We start from the raw sequence: 20,061 nt of genomic DNA on the forward strand, positions 1-20,061 counted from the left end.
TTGGCTTCCTCCATCACTGGAGCAAGCAAGCCTCCTGCTCGCTCCAGCTCCGTGGCTGCCGGCCGCCATCTTGGTTGGGTTAATTTGCATATAGTCGCTCTGATTGGCTGGTGGGCGTGGCAAAGTACGGTCAATTTGCATGTTTGTCTTATTAGTATAGGATGATTAAGTTTTTTCTTTTTCTAAGGAAATAATCACTGCCTTAAAAAAACTAAGCAAACAAGAAACCAATGTATCTATCATTAATCTGTCCCTTAACTCTGATAGAACTGTCTCAACATGCTTAAACATGTCAAGATGAATATTTGAATGTTTTCTCTCACAAATATATCTTTCTTACTCTTGGGCTTGATCAGGCAGCATGCATTCCCTAAGCACATGCTGGCTAGATGGCAAAGGAAAGTGACTCATGAATATGCTAGTTGACAAAAGGAAACCAGACAGGGATCAATACCTGACTGCAATCTGCCCATGACTAATCCACAATTTTTCTGTTAAAAGGAACCACTAACAGCACTTTAAAATAAATAGAAAATATTAAACATCAGCATTATCTACATGGCAAAATCCAGGACTGAAGAGTCACATTGAGGAGATTGAGAGAAGACAGCAAATAAGTCCTAATACCCAACTAACCTTCCTGCCACTCATTTTCACAAAATCACCAGATTACAAAGCTCCCCCAATGCCAAAGTAAGAGGGCTCTTTTCAACAGAGATTCTGTAATATAATAAGGTCAGAATTCTAGTGGTTACAGAGTGGGCTCATTCATTAGATTTAATCTCAGCTTCATCATTTACTTGCCATAATGGTCTTGGGCAGGTCACTTAACCTCTGTGTATCTTGGTTTTCCTTAGTGTAAAAAGGAAGTACAGTGGGGCCTTGACTTACGAGTTTAATTCGTTCCGTGACGGAGCTCGTAACTCAAATTACTCGTATGTCAAATCTTAAAGTGAACGAGTGAGACACGTGATGCTGGGCTGATGTTGTGGCGTTCACTGTGACGTTCGCTGCGCCAACTAGTGGTGGGGTATCTGAAGCTGGCTTGTAACCCGAATTTTAGCTCGCAACTCAAAGCAAAAAATCGGCCGAGAGATGGCTCGTATCTCGAAAAACTCGTTAGTCAGGACACTCGTAAGTCAAGGCCCCACTGTAATAGTAAATATATCACAGGATTAAGAAAAGCTCAGTATCTGCTATTATTAATATACCAAAATCAGTATCCTACGATTTAACAGGGTACATGTTAGTTTAGTCTACCTTAGTTAATAACCTACAAAATTGAAATTACATCTCTTCAATCTTGAGAAGAATTAAGTACATGTGATTTTTTATCTTTAAGTAGAGGCCCGGTGCACGAAAAATTCATGCACTGGGGCGGGTGGGTGGGGGGTCCTCAGCTCGGCCTGCCCCCTCTCACAGTCTGGGAGCCTTCAGGGGATGTCCTACTGACTGTGGGGAGCGACTGGCCAATCAGGGGAAGGCGACGCCCCCATCATGCCTCTGCTGCAGCCACTGCCGGCCGCCGCAGCTGCCTGAGCCTCAGCTCTCGCTCAGCCATCGTGACTTGCCTGAGCTTTGGGCCAGCCCTCGCAGCGGCAGTCACTATCTGCGGCTTGCCTGAGCCTCAGGCAGCCACTGCAGCTTTGTCCAGAAGGATGTCCGCTCTAATTAGCATATTACCCTTTTATTAGTATAGATATGCTCAGTCTTATGCTGATGTTAGCAATTGCTAATGAGGGGATTATTAACCTATAACTTGTTCCAAAGCTGGCATTTAGCCCAACTTCTATGCTGGTACAGCCCCTTCCCAATTCTTTAAATTATTACTTCCCCTTTTTAGTCACAAGTATTAACTACAGCTAGCCCTTTTAGCATTTACAATGTGCTGGGCGCTACTCTAAGCCTTTTTACTAACCCATAACCCTCACAAGAGCCCAAGGAGACAAGTTATTATTACAAAGACAGGTTAAGTAATCCACCCAGGCCCACACAGCCTGTAAGCTGTGGAGCTAGGGTTGGAACATAGGCAGTCTAGTTCAAGCTTGTGCTCTTATTACCCACGCTACACTCTATATCAGGAGTGGGGAAAGTCTGGCCCAGGGGCCACTTATGGTGCTGTGAAATCATTTGATTTGGCCCTGCCAAGGCATTAGGAATGAGTTAATTAAATGATTGACCAAATAAAAAAGGCTAATTTTTAAGCTGATAATTTTGTATGGCCCCCAAATGATGTTATAAATACCCAAATAGCCCTTGGCAGAAAACGTTTCCCCATTCCTGCTTCTAGATCACAGAGCTGTTGGAGAGTTGTGTAGCATAATCAAACTCGTCCTGAAGATTAACCCCAGAGAGACTGCAGAGGATGGCAGGGAGACAATGGTGGGAGAAAGGCCAGAACAAGGACAGGGAAGAGGTGAAGGCAGCAGAGGTTGGAGAAGAGGCTACATTTCAATGAGATTTCTAAGAACTGAAAGAACTTCATGACTAATTGTACGTGAGGGAGAGAGAGAACTCAAGAATATCTGATGTTTCTGACCTGGTAGATGACACTGTTCCCACAAAAGGAAAAGGGAAGGCAGGAAGAGCAGCAGGTTGGCAGTGGGGTAGAGAAGAAGAATATGGGACATTAAAATGTAAGATAATAAGACAACATTAAGTAATGTTCCCTCATGTTTTATCTACTCTAAAAAGATTCTAAGTAATGATGAATTAATGAATGAAATACAACTTCGAGTTCTTACTAGTCTAAGGGATTATTAAATAAACAACTTACAGGCCCCCCAATAAAACCCTTGTTCCACTGATGAGAGTTAAGGAGGATCTATAGAATGGTGGAAGGCTCTGCATTCAGCAAAACTGGGTTTGAGGCCCAGTTCCACCACTTCCTAAATAAGTAGCCTAGGACCTAGCTATTCAAGGTGGTGAACAGAAAATGGCCCCATTCCAGACTAATTAGGATCCCCCAGTGACTAACATGCACATTAAAGTTTTTGTGTGTTTTTTTAAATATACTTTTTATTGATTTCAAAGAGAAAGGGAGGGAGCAAGAGATAGAAACATCAGTGATGAGAGATAAATCATTGATTGGCTGCTTCCTGCACGCCCCTACTGGGGATCAAGCCCGAACTCGGGCATGTGCCCTGACCGGGAATCAAACAGTGACCTCCTGGTTCATAGGTCAATGCCCAACCACTAAGCCACACCCGCTGGGCCAAATTAAAGTTTGAGAAGCACCAACCTACAGGAAGTGACACTTTCTGTAAGTCTTGCCTCTTTCCTCACATTTACAAAAGTGGAGATAATCATATTTACCCCACAGGGTAGTTGAAGATTAACAAATGCCAAATATTTACCAAGCCTCTACCAAGAGATGTTAGTGTCTTACATATGTTACTTCACTTAAACCTCTCAACAACCCTACTGTGCAGATACTTTTTCCACTATAAAAATGGTCGGGCTGTGCCACTTGCCAAGGTAAGATTGTTGGTGAGTAGTAGAGCTACTACTCATTGTCTGCCAAAATATTCTGCTTCCCATTAAGCCCAAGAATGCATATACAATCTGGTGTAGTGAAAGACACAAAACAAGCTTGTGAGAAGGGAAGGAGAGAAGCCTTGCACTTACAGAAAACCCCCCCAAAAATATTTTAAAGTAAGTTAACACACCAATCAACATAATTCAAATACAGTACTCACACAAGTTTAAATGACTCTGCTGTGCTTATCTTGAATTGGTTTTCAGATGACGATTCTGCATTAATGCAGAAAATAACTATGGTCAATCAGTGAAAATTCTCAATATGATACAGATGGCTTATCTGTCTTTATTATAAGTTCCCCAGGGATAGAAATGCAGGCACAGAAAGAAACTCCCTAAGAGTATCTGGCCAATTGTAGGATATGCTGCACATAAGACTAAAATTCAAAGGGTTTTTTCCCAGTCATTATTTGTAAAAATTAACTTTCCAGAAAGGAATATGCAAAATAAATATTTAGAATCACTAATTCTAACAGATAACCAAGTACTAGTTCAAAACAAATCTAATCTACACAAATCACTGTATCAATAGTTGTCTAATCTCATTTATGTGAGCCCACAATATACTGAAACAGTTATATTCATACCATATTCTTCCTCTCTGCCTTTCCAGACACAGTGGTCTTTCATTTCCTAACACAGGAGGGTAGGGAAGGGAAAGGTGTTTGTAGGAGGTAGTGATGCCAGCTGAATACAAGGGAAAATTAGCCTTTTGTTCTTACATAGCAACTACAATCAAGTTTTCTCCAAACACATGTAATAAGGTGGACCTCAAAGTTCAACCTGAGATCAACGCATAATGAGTGAAAAAGAAGAGGTTGTAAGCCATCTGAAAGAGAAAACTTGGTTTCCCCTGGCAAGATTCAAGCAGAGCCAAAATGAATGTACACATACATGTAAAAAAAACAAGGCATCCACCCTAGGTGGTTTGGCTCAGTTAATAGAGTGTCAGCCTGCAGACTGAAGGGTCCCAGGTTCGATTGCAGTCAGGGGCATATGACAAGGTGCGGGCTCGATCCCTGGTGTGGGGTGTGCAGGAGGCAGGTGATCAATGATTCTCTCTCATCATTGATGTTTCTATCGCTCTCTCCCTTCCTCTCTGAAATCAATAAAAATATATTTTTTTTTAAAAAGAAAAGAAACAAGGTATCCAACAGCAAGGGTCCACCCTGCAAGCACTGAAGAATTTAAAGAAAGGCTGGCAAGGGCCATGGAAGCAACTGGGCAGGGGAGGAGGCCGAGCATTTGCTCATAGACATGAGTTTTCTGGTCAGAAGGAATTGCCCTATTAAGAGATGGTGGTGCCCTAGCCCGTTTGGCTCAGTGGAGAGAGCATCGGCCTGCGGACTAAAGGGTCCCAGGTTCAATTCTGGTCTAAGGGCATATGCCTGGGTTGCAGGCTCGATCCCTAGTGGGGGATGTGCAGGAGGCAGCCAATCAGTGATTCTTTCTCATCATTGATGTTTCTATCTCTCTCTCTCCCTCTCCCTTCCTCTCTGAAATCAATAAAAATATATTTTTTAAAAATGGCCTGTCTTAATCATCTGATTAAGACAGGCCATTAAACATTTGATTCACCTCACTGCTTTTGTTCTGATTCCTTCTCAGATAACCTAGCTATGGTATGGTCTCTTAGCTCTGTCTAGGAGATAACACACGGGTACACAGTGAAAATTGCATACTGGCTTTCCAATTTTACCTTTCAGACTCATAAGCTTGGCTAATCTGAGGCCAGGGAAGTAGACCTGCTCATAGTTCACTAACTGAATATTTGGGGAGGGGGAGAATCTCCCTCCCAACAAAGATGACGTTAGCCTGACTTCAAACGGAGACAAGGAAAAAGACTTAAAAATATTTGAGGTAGAGCCCTAGCCAGGTAGCTCAGTTAGAGTATAGTCCTGATACGCCAAGGTTGTGGATTCGATCCCTGGTCTGAGCACATACAAGAACAATGAATGCATTAAAATAAATGAAACAACAAATTGATGTGTGTGTGTGTGTGTGTGTGTGTGTGTGTGTGTGTGTCTCTTAAAAACAAACAAACAAACAAAATCAACTAAAAAAAAGAACATTTGAGCCCTAGCCAGTTTGGCTCAGTGGATAGAACATCGGCCCTTGGACTGGAGGGTCCAGGTTTGATTCAGGGCAAGGGCATGTACCTCAGTTGCAGGCTCCATCCCTGGCCCTGGTCAGGGTGTGTGCAGGAGGCAACTAATCGAGTGTCTCTCTCACATTGATGTTTCTCTCTGTGTGTCTCTCCCCATCCTTTTCACTCTAAAAATCAATGGAAAAATATCCTTGGGTGAGGATTGACAACAAAACAAAGAAAATTTGAGGTGGATCTGACAGAGAAAGTAAGGGAACAGGAACAAGCCAAAGATGATTCCAAGGTTTTAGGCTCAAGTTATTTGGGGATGGCAATATCGTTCAGCAAGAGAACAGTACAATGAGAGAGGTGTAAGATACAGAAATGTCCTGCTTGGGTCACGTTAAATCTGTAGTCTGTGAAGAGCAGCTAAGTGGAAATGTCCAGTACTCATTTGGCCATCCAAAGCTGAAACCCAAGAGATGCGAAATCTTAATTTTTGAGACAATTATGTTCAGGCAATAGATGAAATCAGACAAGAAAAGTGTTTCAATTAACAAGAGATGAGGACCAACTGTGGGACATGAGTAAACCCATATTTAAAGAACAGAAGAGGAACCTTGCAAGGTAGACTGTGAAATAGAGACAGGCATCTAAAACTGTTCTAAATATTTGTTGGGTTATTGTTCACTGCCAGATTTCAACAAGTACATTTGCAATTTTTTTTTTTTACAAAGAAATTACCAAGTTTCAAAATAAAAAGAAAAACTATTTGCTAATAGTAAAGTTACCAAAAAAGACACAAAAGTTCTTTCAGAATACCATAATATGGCTTTCCTGGGACAGGAAGGAAATCAATGAAGTACACCCTGACTTCTTACTAGTACTTCAAAAAGTAAAATAAAACTGGCTGAAAGGAACAAAGAATTTTCTTTTGGGACTACTTTAAATGTTTAAATCTTGCCAAGAGTTCAAAGTCCATGATACTAACCACCTTTGGTTGGATTCCAAGACAGAGATAAAAGTTCCAATGGGTATTTTAATGACTAACACTGTTTTTGAGAGACATTACTCTACTCTGAGACAAACCAAACCTTTATCCTCTAAGAGGTCTATGTTATAGCAATACTATTCTACCCTACACTATCATGAGTTGGAAGAGCCACTGAAAAGTTTATTGTCATCAAGAACCATTTACAAGTTGCAAAGTTAAGTGCCAAATAGTAGTACAATAGGTGGTATGAGGAAGTTATTACTAAAGACTGAATTGTATAAGAAAAAAATGGGGTTCGAACTAGACTCATAAGGAAAGGCAAGACAGTCAAAACAAGAAGAAATATGAGGTGACAGGATTACTGCAGGCAGGGTACAGACATGAGCAAAGACATACATGTAGGATCTGTGCTAGGAACCAGTGATTTTTGGGGTTGTTTTTTTTTGTTGTTGTTGTTGTTGTTTTTTGCCACGAAGGTGTGTTTTTTTTTTAAAATATATTTTATTGATTTTTTACAGAGAGGAAGGGAGAGGGATAGAGAGTTAGAAACATCGATCAGCTGCCTCTTCCACACCTCCCACTGGGGATGTGCCCACAACCAAGGTACATGCCCCTGGCCGGAATCAAACCTGGGACCCTTCAGTCCGCAGGCCGACGCTCTATCCACTGAGCCAAACCGACTAGGGCAAGGTGTGTTTTTTTAATAAGAAATTTATGTAGGCAGGCAGTAGTCCACACAGCCAGAAAAGCAGGCAAGAGGCAAGACAGTAGAGGACCAGGCTGCAGAATTCTGTACTTTATCCAATAAAGACCATGTAGCCAGTGATGGTTTTATATAGGTGGATGCAAAACAAGATGTTAGAAAAATTAATCTGGCAACTGTGTGTAGAAAAGGTAATAGGGTATATCATGATTGTGGTGGGGCATACATCTGTTAAAACTTATCAAATTATATGCTTAAAATTGTTGAATTTTATTGAATGTAAATTATACAGCAGAATGGCCAATTAGAACAACAACAAAACAAAAGACAAAGGTAAAAACAGGAATGAGATAAGTATTAAAAATACAGGCTGAAAAAATATATAGGCTATAAAATTCTGAACATTTGACAGCTGAGGTTTTAATTCAGCAGTGTGAACTAACCAGCTGGTTATATGCATTTCTTTCCAACTTCAAGTTCAGTGGCATCACATTGGTAGTCTAAAACCAGCCATGGTGGGGTTTCTACATCTTAGAAATCAGCAAATGCTACGAATCAGGCCTTTACTGCCCCCCCCCCCCACTCACCCGCCTCAGGGCAGCTGTTCAATATTCTCCAGCATACCATTATGTCATTTCTATCATGGTATGAATCTGGCACTAAAGTTAGAGCCCCTCGACATTTTCTTCTAATTCAAAGTAACAGTTCTGAAATATCTTTTTTTTTTTTTTTTGCAGATATTTTATTAGTAAGAGAAAGGGGTGTGTGGCAGGAAGGAAGTGCATGATTAGGTACCATTTCATTTGGTTAATAAAATTAAGTATCATTCCTTAATCTTACCATCAGATGATGGTTACCAAAAAATTAAGATTTAAGAGACTAACATTTTATTAAATTCAAGAACAAAAGGATGCCTATGAGTAAGACAGAAACCTTTGTGTCTCTCAATCAAGGTTTTCTAGCTATTATGTGGTTCCCCTGGGACTAACACCAATTGATAAAGATAACGCACAAAAAAATTCCAGCATTTACTCCGTTATAATAAAGGCTAATTGCATGGGTCTATTATTGGAATATGCTTTCCTATTTCAAACTAGTGCATTTCAATAGAGTAAAGAGCAACTTCTGGTGAAACCCTACTGTGAAAAGATGAACTTTGTGTTAACAACTTTAGTTTCAAAAACTATTCATTTATAGATGCCTATTTCAAATCTCTGAAGTAAAATGGCTCATTTGTTATGCAGATTACTAAGCAGTCACTTAATAAAGAGGTTTCTTCTTTAGAGACTCCAGCTAACTATCTGCATAGGCTCAAAACCGGCTAAGTGTTCGTATAACTATGACAGCGAATAACTGATTCAGCTGCAGAGAAATCTCTATTGAAATGTGCACCTCCTTGAAATGTGAACCAAAAAAATTTACACCACTTTTCAACCCACCTTCCAGGAACACCCTGGGGTTCCTCCCAAGAAAGGATGCCTACATGGAACTCCTGAGTCTCTATCTGTAAATGTAAATCGGGGTACAGAAGGGGGATGCAGTAAGAGATATAGAATGTTGTTTTCTACAGTGATTCCATGAGTCCTTAACAGACTTCAGTTTTGTTTCAAAAGTTCTTAACTCCATTACTTACAACTCAGAATGTAATTTCTCAAAAATAAAAGCCAATTTAACTCATTTGTATCTGAGGTACATTATTTTACTTTAGCATATGTTTCTACTAGAAAATGTAAATGCATTTGGAGTTCTAAAATGAGATGCTAACATGTTCATCATTTAAACTTCATTGCACCGAGAGCCCCTCTCTCAGTGGAAAGGAACTAAGAAGATTTAAGGAGAATATTCATGAAGAACTATGAGATATAAGAAGCAGGGAGAGAATGTCAAGTGGGAGAAATAACTGGAAATAGGAAGAAACGTGTGTTAAGTATCACTATGGTATTGACATCCCCTGCCCTAATGATAACTAGGTGGGGAGAGGGGTGGTAGGTATTCACTAGACATGTATACTCTGATGAAACACTCCATGAATTTCTGATCTGCACTCCAAATTAAGAACCACTGCTCTAGGGTGTGAGCTGCCAGGCCATGAAGAGCCAACAGGGGATAATTATAAGCCCCAGACCATCTTTATACCACAGACCCTAGCCCAAGGGTCTTTTCTTCCTCCCCTCCCCTACCCCCCTCCATTAAAACTCACCCAAGGACATGCTTAGAGAGTGGAAGGGAGAAAGAAACATCGATAAACTGGCTTCCATACATGCCCCAACGGGGAATTGAACCCACAACCCAGGCATGTACTCTGACCAGGAATCAAACTGGCAACCCTCCAGTGCACAGAAAGGCGCTCAACACTGACTGAGCAAGGGTCTTTTCTTTTTTTGCCATTTTCCTTTGGCTTTTAATTCCCCTGGGAAAGTAGAAATAAGAAGACACCCCCAAAATGAAAAAAAATTATACATGTGGCCCCAACTCTTTACTACTAAATATTTACCCTTCTTCAAAATGTCGAAGCCCAGATGTACAATGTACAGTTTTGGAGTTGGGGATAAGGTATAGAAGATACAGGATTTATCCTCCAAGGAACAGCTTGAAAGCAGTGGGAGTTGGACCACAAGCACACAGTAGATTATAGAGTGGTAACTAACTGCTTATCAGAAGGGAAAACAAAGAGTGCTATTATTACAGCATGCAGAAGAAAAGAAAAACATCTAAGGCAAATGTAGAGATGTGGAGAGAGGTACAAAGAAGGCTTTGAGGTAGATGCAAAGCTGGAGGTAAATACTGAAGAATAAATGAAAGTTCTAACGCCAGAAGTGCAAGGGAAGGCTGGTGTACTGCAGGAGGGGGTGCAGCACCACAACTCGGACCTTCACGGCAGGAAGGCACTACACCTTCTCTATTGAAATGATTCTTAAACCAAGATCGGCCTGAAACCACAGGCACTAAAGAACAATTAAGGGGTTTTAAGCAGGAAGTGGCATGATCAGATGTACTAAAAACAGGATAGCAACAAAGAGACAGCCTAGATACAGGGAGCCCTGAAGTTGTGAGATGTTTTGCAAAACAGTCCAGGTAGAGCATGAGGGCCTGAATAAAGCACTGGTGGCAGGGATGAAGAGAAGGGGGAGCGTAACAATCAAGGGGGGGGCAGAATAAACAGGATGAAGGAGGAGTTAAGAGGACCTCAGGTTTCCCACTTGGGTAACAGATAAGCAAACACACACACACACACACACACACACACACACACACACACACACACAATATTCTGATTTTGGAGGATATAGCAATGAAATCAGTATGAGACATATTAAAGTTTTAGGAACCTGTTGAGATATTCTTGGAGAAGAGTTTGGAAGGCAAGCAGCTATACTAATCTAGAGTTGGAAAATAACTGAAGGTGTGTATATATGAATCAATTTATAGCAAATAATGTGCTATGTGAAAACTGAGGATAAAGCCCCATGGGATAAAACCCTTTAGTAAATCTACATCAACCTACAGAGAGATTGTAGGACAATGTAGGATTTTTATGATGAGACAGAATTAAGTATGCTCCTTTAGTCTATGGGTCCACAAACTATAGCCCATGGCCTGTTTTGTAAATAAAGTTTTATTGGACCATGCCAAGCCCATTTACTTATACTGTTGGTGGCTGCAACTGTACTATAATAGCAGCATTGAGTATATGACCCACAAAGCCAAAAATTTTACTATTTGGCTCATCCCTACTTCCTACCTCAGTTTCTCCATCTGAGAAACAAAAAGTACATTAAGTTTAAATGCAACAAGAACTTATAAGGCTCATGAAAGTTGCTGATTTAATATCAAAGCCATTCATCAAAATGTATGTGCAACACTTAAAAATTTTGTTCAACAAAACAAGTGAATTTACAGTTAAAGTTAAGATTTTAAAGTATATGAAAATTTACAACATTTAATTAGAAGATGGATCACAAAGCAGAATAAATCACCATCTCCACCATTACTGCCATCGTTTCCTGAACATCTACCATGTCCGGATACCATGCTGAACATCTAATGATTGTTTGTGCCATTCAAAGTCCTATAATAACCCATGGGGGCATCCCTTCATTTTAGATGAGGAAACTGAGTCTTAGAAAGGTTAATAGTCTCATGTCAGGTCATCCAGCAGACAGTGGGTAGAACAGGTAACACTGGTACAGCCACACTCTGAACCAGGTCTGACCTCAGAGGCTTCGTACTCACCCTCAACCCCATACTTCATAGTTTGCTACCTACACCAAGGGAAATAACATTCGTAAAGGGACAAATGGAATCTGGAAACAACTAGGAACACATATCTGTTTCTCTTCCTCCTCTGGAACTGGAGGCAAGTCTTAGAACCCAGGTTGGTATCACAGGCATAAGAAGGTGAAGTCAATCAACTGTCGCAATGGGGTATGGCCTCGGAACCACAACCAGGTACAGCACCCATTGCTAGCAGACAATGCATTCTGAGTTCCAAACCACCATCTCACAAATGAAGTTTTTAAACCAACCCCTCTATAAACTGATGGCAGCCAACACAAGAAATAAAAAGATCCTAGTAAATCAGATATTACAGTAATGTACCCTAAGAGGTAATATGATACGCTCAGTGGAAAGAACATAGGCTTTCACTTCGAGCTGACCCAGGTTTGAATTTTGGTTTCAACACTAGCCATGAGAGTAAATTACTTTTATCTACTCTGAGCCCGCTCCCTTGGGAAAACAAGACCACCAACCTTGCCACATAGTCCAAGGAAATATAAGCAGTGTAATGTAGAGTTTAGTGGTTTAGAGTCAGGCGTCCTGAGTTTATCCAAAACTTACTTGGCCTGAGATGGGGGCCTACACCTCAAGTTTCTCATCTTTAAAAGAGGAAAAATGACAAGATGAGCTACCACTCGGGGTTATTTTGAGGATTAAATCAGATATCTAAGGTGCTTTAAAAAAAAAAAAAAAAAGCACAGTGCTTGGCACAAAGTAAGTCCTCAAAGAGGCTTTTTATCAGTTTAAGTTATAGACCAAATGACAACTCAGTTTCCAACTCTCCTAAAAATGATCTTTAGGGGAAGCGATATCTTTCCCTGAGGCTATGAAATTAACTTTTATAGCTTTAAAGGCGTGTAGAAACACAGTTCCCAAGAAAAACCGGTGGCTTGGCTCCATTTTGTTAAGGAAGTTTGGAAAGTTTTCTTCATCTGTTGTCTCAAATCTTAAAATAAATATTAAATAATACTCTGGTGGCCCCGCTGGCATGGCTCAGTGGTTGAGCACTGACCTATGAACTAGGTGGTCACAGGATTGATTCCTAGTCAGGGCACATGCCCAGATTGTGGGCTCGATCTGCAGTGTGGGACTTGCAAGAGGCAGACGATCAATGATTTTCTCTCCTATTGATGTTTCTATCCCTCTCCCTTCCTTTCTGAAATCAATAAAATTATATTTTTAATAATAATAATAATAATAATAATAATAATACTTCTGGTGCATTCAGGCAACACTCTTAACCTATAAACAGAATGAGACTATTCCCCCACCTATGATTTTCAGAATACCAGGAAGAAACACTGGAAAGGTATCTGTTTGGAAGCAGAACTTCAACACTGTCAAACAGCCTGATTGCACCTGTGGCCAAAGCAGAAGCAAACAGGCTTGGCTAAGTAGCCCATGACCCCAATTTGCCTGTCTTCCAAAAGATACCCCCCGACCCCCAGCATGCAGTCACCTTTGAGCCCCACTCCCATCTAGAAAGCAATGAAGATATTGAGTTCCACAGGTTTTTCTTTCAATCGTTAGTTCAGGACATAGGAACAGAGCAAAGACAGTGACAATCTATAATAAAAAATTCTTGTCCTTTAGCAGTCTCATAAATGCATCCAGCTAAAATGTGTCTTTCACACCAAGTTCAATTATTAATGACAAGCCAGAAAAAATCCATAAAACCTTCTGACTCTCAGAAGGCTTTCTCAGATGCACTTTAAGTTTTCAAATGGCTTATATTCCTGAGCCTGCTAATTTTTCTTCAAATAACTTCAGCTTTTTTATAGGCAGATAATCACATTGATTTAATTCAGGATTTTAATGCCTAAAACACAAAGTTGTTGTTGTTTTTAACTTTTAAAATGTATTTATTGATTTTGAGGGGGTGGGGGAGAAACATCGACTTGTTCCATTCTATGCATTCATTGGTTGATTCTTTTTTTATTTAAATATATTTTATTGATTTTTTACAAGAGGAAGGGAGAGGGACAGAGAGTTAGAAACATCGATGAGAGAGAAATATCGATCAGCTGCCTCCCGCACACCTCCCACTGGGGATGCACCCTCAACCAAGGTGGTACATGCCGACCGGAATCGAACCTGGGACCTTTCAGTCCGAAGGCCGACGCTCTATCCACTGAGCCAAACCGGTTACAGCTCATTGGTTGATTCTTGTATGTGCCCTAACCAGGGATCAAACCCACAACCTTGGCCTATCAGGATAAAGCTCTAAGAAACTGAGCTAGCCGACAGGCGAGAACACAAAGTTTTCATGGGCACTATTACTGGCTTAACATAGAAAGCCTCTACATTAAACATCTCCACTTCAAGGGGGGAGCTAAGAAAAACAGGAGAACAGTCTTCAGGTACTGCACTGGCTTTATCCACCACAGAAATCAACATGCTCATGGAATACAGATATTAACAGATTTGTTTAAACTTCTCAGCCATTTGCTACAGAATATGTACAAGTGGTTAATATTTTTGTGTTTCCATCTCACTTTTTAATTTTACTTTTAAATATGCTTTTTATTGGTTTCAGAGACAGGAAGGGATAGGGATAGAAACATCAGTGATGCAAGAAAATCATAGATCAGCTGCCTCCTGCACGTCCCCTACTGGGGATCAAGCCTGCAACCCGGGCATGTGCCCGGACTGGGAATCAAACCGTGACCTCCTGGATCATGGGTAGACACTCAACCACTGAGCAACACCAGCCAGCCTCATCTCACTTTTTTAAAAATATATTTTATTGATTTTTTACAGAGAGGAAGGGAGAGGGACAGAGAGTTAGAAACATCGATGAGAGAGAAATATCGATCAGCTGCCTCCTGCACACCTCCCACTGGGGATGTGCCCGCAACCAAGGTACATGCCCTTGACTGGAATCGAACCTAGGACCCTTTAGTCCACAGGCCGACGCTCTATCCACTGAGCAAAACCGGTGAGGGCTCATCTCACTTTTTTAAACCATGTATCTATGCTCAAGTTCTAACAGAATTTTTAAAATCCTCACCAAAAATCCAATCCAGGACCAGAGCCATCCTCTTTAGCACTATGCAACAGTCTAATTCAGATTTACAAACCTTACTTTTGTTTTGAAAGCTAATGGAAGGAAAATAGCTTTTCTGTTTTGGATTTCATTCCTGGGGAAATGGAAATAGATGCAAGACTTCAAGGTTATACACTACAGAGAAAACATCCTGTCCACTTCTAGCATGCTCACAGCTAATGGCCAAACCACCTGCAGAACTCTCATTTGTTCAGTCTCAGATGTTGCCCATAAATTCAAGATTGTGCTGTTTCATTTTATTTATTTTAGAACAGTCACCTTGTATCCAACTGATTCAGCCCACTTCTGCTGCCTAAGTGTTAACATGTTAAACTGTTAAATTGTACGTGTATTTGTATTTGTGTGTATATATTGGAAGCTGGGTGGCTCATAGACGACAAGGCTGAGAGAATCAACACCGGGGATTTCTGAAAGGAAAGGGCAAGGTAGGAATGTTGGGTGACACAAACTTCTGTCTAGATGGTTTAAATATATTTTTATTGAATTCAGAGAGAGGGACAGAGAAAAAGAAACCTCAATGATGAGAATCATTGATGGGCTGCCTCCTGCAAACCCCCTACTAGGGATCAAGCCCAAAACTCAGGGATGTGCCCTGACCAGGAATGGAACTTCGACCTCCCAGTTTCATAGGTCAATGCTCAACCACTGACTCACACTGGCCAAGTTTCTGTCTAGATCAGCCGTGGGCAAACTACGGCCCGCGGGCCGGATCCGGCCCGTTTGAAATGAATAAAACTAAAAAAAAAAAAGACTGTACCCTTTTATGTAATGATGTTTACTTTGAATTTATATTAGTTCACACAAACACTCCATCCATGCTTTTGTTCCGGCCCTCCGGTCCAGTTTAAGAACCCATTGTGGCCCTCGAGTCAAAAAGTTTGCCCACCCCTGGTCTAGATCTTTTTTTTTTTTTTTTAATTTTTATTGATTTCAGAGAGGAAGGGAGAGGGTAGATAGGTAGAAACATCAATGATGAGAGAGAATCATTGATTGGCTGCCTCCTGCACGCCCCCTATTGGGGATCAAGCCCACAACCCGGGTACGTGCCCTTGACTGGAATCAAACCCGGAAACCCTCAGTCCGCAGGCCAATGCTCTATCCACTGAGCCAAACCAGTTAGGGCTGTCTAGATCTTTTAATCCCAGATATGGTTCTCTCAGTAAGCACTCTCCCTGGACTAAGTACTAAACTAATAAAAAGCTTTTATTTTAGAGAGATTATGGAGGGAAGAAGTATGTATTTTTAAAGTATCAAGTAGCTAAAAAAAAGACAACTAAAACTTTGAACTGCAAGATTTAGAAAAGTTCTTTTAAAAACTCTACTTGCAGTCCTGGCTAGTGTGGCTTAATTGGTTGAGCATCGTCCATGCACCAAAAGGCCGTTGATTTGATTTCCAGTTAGTGCACACACACAGGTTGTGGGTTTGATCCCTGTTGTGGTGCAACCGGATCTATGTTTCTCTCCTGATTGATATTTCTCTCTCATCATCGATGTTTCTGTCTCTCACCCTTCCTCTCTCTCTAAAAATTAAAACATATTAATGTTAAAAATCTACTTGCCTCTGAGTTTCCTAAATTAAAAATAACATCTGTGCAGCCCTGGCCAGTGTGGCTCACTTAGTTGGGCATCATCCCATGCACCGAAAGGCTGCTGGCTCCATTCCAGGGCATATGCTCAGTTATGGGCTCGATCCCCAGAAGGGGACATGCAGGAGGCAGCTGATCAATGTTTTGCTCTCACATCCATGTTTCTCTCCCTCTCCCTTCTCTCTTCCTCTAAATCAGTAATAATATCTTTGGGGGGAAAATAACATCTGTTCAGTACTCACTGTTGCCCTGCATATCAAAGAACATATGTTTGAATACTCTCCTTAAAACTAACACAAGTGTGAGGTTACCAAGAGCAAATACCAAGCATGCACACACCAACAAGTGTTTGCTGTTCTGTGCTATATGTTTAACATTTATTTCTTTTAAGGCACTGAGAATTTCAAAATAGTACAACTCTCTCCAACTTGGTCTCTAAATCTGCTATTTAAATTAAAGGCTGGCAGGCCTCAACATTCATGCTGTAAAGCCAGACAAGTGCTCCGATTAAACAGGACTCACAGCTATGGAATGCCAAAAGTGGCAAGGATCCCAAAGAGATCTATCTCTTCTAGCCTCATCTTCTCTCACACACACACACACACACACACACACACACAGTTGATTTAATAAGAGTCACTCAAGCTTCCTAAAGGAAGTTCTTTAGACTATATTCATACTTGTTATGATACAGCAATAATGAGAGAAAGATTGAAAATATCCTGATGAAAGACACTGTCCTAAAATACAAGCTATTAAAATTACCAACCCTGTACAAACCTACACCCATTCTTATTTGACAACAGAAAGAAAATACCCTGAAGACTACCTGTTGTCCTACTTAAAACCAAGCAGCATAGAAAAGAGCAAATATATCATATGCTAGGCTACAATGATCTCTATTTTAGAAATCAATGACCAACTTCAGTTCAAAGGAACAAATTTCTATTATCAGCCTGTTTCCAAAGCACAGAAATAAGAGGCAAGCTAACAAGTGAAACCGAAAAAACTTTCATTGACCAGAATCTTTAAAATACCAAAATTCATTTCTAGACTTAAAAAAAAAATTCCTGTTAATACTCTGCTTAAAATCTTCACCAATTACTATCAGTGCCTGCAGTACAAAACTCCTTCAACCTGCCCACCCATCTGCAGATTCCCCTCTGCCTCTTCCTAGGCCTCCCAATCCTAGGACTCCACGCACAGTCATTAACACTCAGTAAGTTCTCTGAATGATGTGGTTTTACAGCTCCATGCCTTTGCCCAGTACCCTTCTCTCCACCTAGAATGTCCTTCAACTCTGTCTGAAAACACCTCCTCATGTTTCAAAACCAAGGTCAAGCTTCATCTCTCACAACAGCCGTGTTTCCAAGTGGACTGCACATTGCTCTGTCTCTGACACTTATAGGTTCACAAAGTTATCCTCCCTCTCCTAGAATAGGAGAAGTCATGTCTCAATTCTCTTGGTAGCATCTTTACTGCTTTGCAAAGCGTCTGACAGAGAAATGGCACTCAAAATATTTGATCAGAAAAAAGACTTAGAAAACACTGGGATACCATTTCACATCCATTATATTGGCAAATATTAGAAAGCTAGACAAGTGTTGGTTTTGATAGAAAAAAACAAAACAAAAAACAGTAAGTCTTAAATGCTGTTAATGGAAATGTAAAATTTGCTACCACCACTTTGAAGAGTAAGCTTTTCTTCTCTAGCAAAGCTAATGATTGTCACGACCACTAAGACCAGCAATTCTGCTTCAGGTTACAGACATTAACCACTATTTGCCAAACGTGGTGCCTGATTAGCATATTTTTTAAATGAGGGGATATACATATACATATCTCAGGGGTGCATCTCACAAACATATGGGTAAATATCATTTTTGTAAAAGTACAGTGTCTAGTATGCATATATAAAACATATATGCTGGGTATGAACATAAAGTACAATTCTTGTTGTATCTACTAAATAAAAAAGCCTGCCCACCCATCTGCACACATATGTGCTCAAAAAGACATTCATAAATGTTCATTACAGCAATGTATATAATGCTGAAAAACTGGAAATAACCAAAATGTACAATAACAAAATAGATATGTAAAATAAAGTACATGCATGTAACTTATTATAAATGAATTAAAAGCAAAGTTGAGCTACTTCTATCAACATCGATGAATCCCAAAGGTAATACTGAAATAAAATGTATGACATCATTTATTTACAAATGCATTAACAATACTACCTATTACTTATGGATATGCACATATATAAGAAAGTAAAAAAATAATTGAAAGATTTCACATGGGGCTTCATTTTAACTTCAGGTCTTATTTCCTTTTTTAAAACATATTTTTTTATTGATTTTAGAGAGAGGAAGGGAGAGGGATAGAGAGATAAAACCATTGATGAGAGAGAAACATCAACTGGCTGCCTCCTGCACACTCTCCACTAGGGATTGAGCCCACAACTCGGGCATGTGTCCTGACTGGGAATCAAGCCTTGACTTCCAGGTTAAGGGTCCATCTGTACTCACCATTCCACATTTTCTAAGGGCAGAAAAGTGGATTCATCTATTTTTAAAAGATTTTAATATGGCCACAGCATTCAGACAAGAAGAAATAAAAGGCAACCAAATTGGAAAGGAAGTAGTAAAACAGTCATTTGCAGATGACATAATACTGTATATAGAGAACCCTAAAGATCCCACCATAAAACTACCAGAACTGATAAAGAAATTCAGTAAAATAGCAGGATACAAAATAAATATTCAAAAATCAATCGCATTTTTACACACTTATAATGAATTACCAGAAAGGGAAACTAAGAAAACAATCCCATTTATAACTGCCAAAAAAACAAACCCAAAAAAACAAACAACACTATGAATAAATTTAACCAAGGAGGTAAAAGACCTGTACTCAGAAAATTATAAGACACTGAGGAAAGAAACTGAAGGTACAAGTAAATGAAAGCATATACAGTGTTATAAATAGGAAGAATTAACATGATTAAAATGCCAATACTACCCAGAGCAATCCATAGATAGACTCAATGCAATTCCTATCAAAATGGTAATGGTGTTTTTTTCACAAAACTAGAATAATCCAAAAATGTATATGGAATCACAAAAGACCCTGAATAGCCACAACAATCTTGAGAAAGAAACAAAGTTGGAGGGATCACACTACCTGATATCAAACTATACTACAAGGCAATAGTAATTGAAACAGATTGGTACTGGCATAAAAACAGACAGAGATCAGTGAAATAGAATAAAGAGCCCAGAAATAAACGCACACCTATATGGTCAATTAATATATGACAAAGGAAGATATATATATTATCTCCTATCTAATAAAAGACAAAAAGGGTAATTAACCATACCTCCACTACACTTCCCGTTGGCTAATCAGGGCGATATGCAATTTAACTGCCAACAAAGATGGCGGCCAGCAAGATGGCAGCCGGCAGCCACGCAGCTGAAGCGAACATGAGGCTTCCTTGCTCCAGTGATGGAGGAAGCCAAGGTTCCCCGCCTGCCGCGGCCCGGCTCTGAGCCCGAAAGCAACAATGTTTCAATTATAGAAGCTAAACAAACCCAGATACCTGCTTTCAGCAGGCCGTGGCCTCAGAGCTGGGAGCGCCAGTGACGGCAACAATGTTTCAATTATAGAAGGTAAATAAATCCCAGAAAAGAAAAAAAAAGAAAAAAAGGAGAGGCTGGGAGCTTCAGTCCCCGCCAGCCTGAAAACGGCCCTCAGCCCCTCACCCAGACTGGCCAGGCACCCCAGTGGGGACCCCCACCC

At 40.3% G+C, this 20,061-nt stretch overlaps 1 protein-coding gene across 7 annotated transcripts in view; it reads right to left on the reverse strand.

The window, feature by feature from the left end:
- Nucleotides 1–20,061, reverse strand: part of UBE2H (ubiquitin-conjugating enzyme E2H) — a 105,757-nt gene that overhangs the window by 61,232 nt on the left and 24,464 nt on the right. For 2 of the 7 annotated variants that reach the window (XM_014541851.1, XM_014541848.1), the window contains exons 1-2: nt 4,128–4,181; nt 3,699–3,753 (exon numbers count right to left, since the gene is read on the reverse strand). The exons of the other annotated variants lie outside the window; for them this stretch is intronic. In XM_014541851.1, the coding sequence (XP_014397337.1) occupies nt 3,699–3,753; nt 4,128–4,170 (98 nt within the window). In that variant the 5' untranslated portion in view covers nt 4,171–4,181. Of the gene's footprint in view, nt 1–3,698; nt 3,754–4,127; nt 4,182–20,061 lie in introns of those variants that run through there. 7 annotated transcript variants of the gene reach the window in all.

Source organism: Myotis brandtii, unplaced genomic scaffold (genome assembly GCF_000412655.1).
Source record: "Myotis brandtii unplaced genomic scaffold, ASM41265v1 scaffold280, whole genome shotgun sequence".
NCBI classification, from domain to species: domain Eukaryota; kingdom Metazoa; phylum Chordata; class Mammalia; order Chiroptera; family Vespertilionidae; genus Myotis; species Myotis brandtii.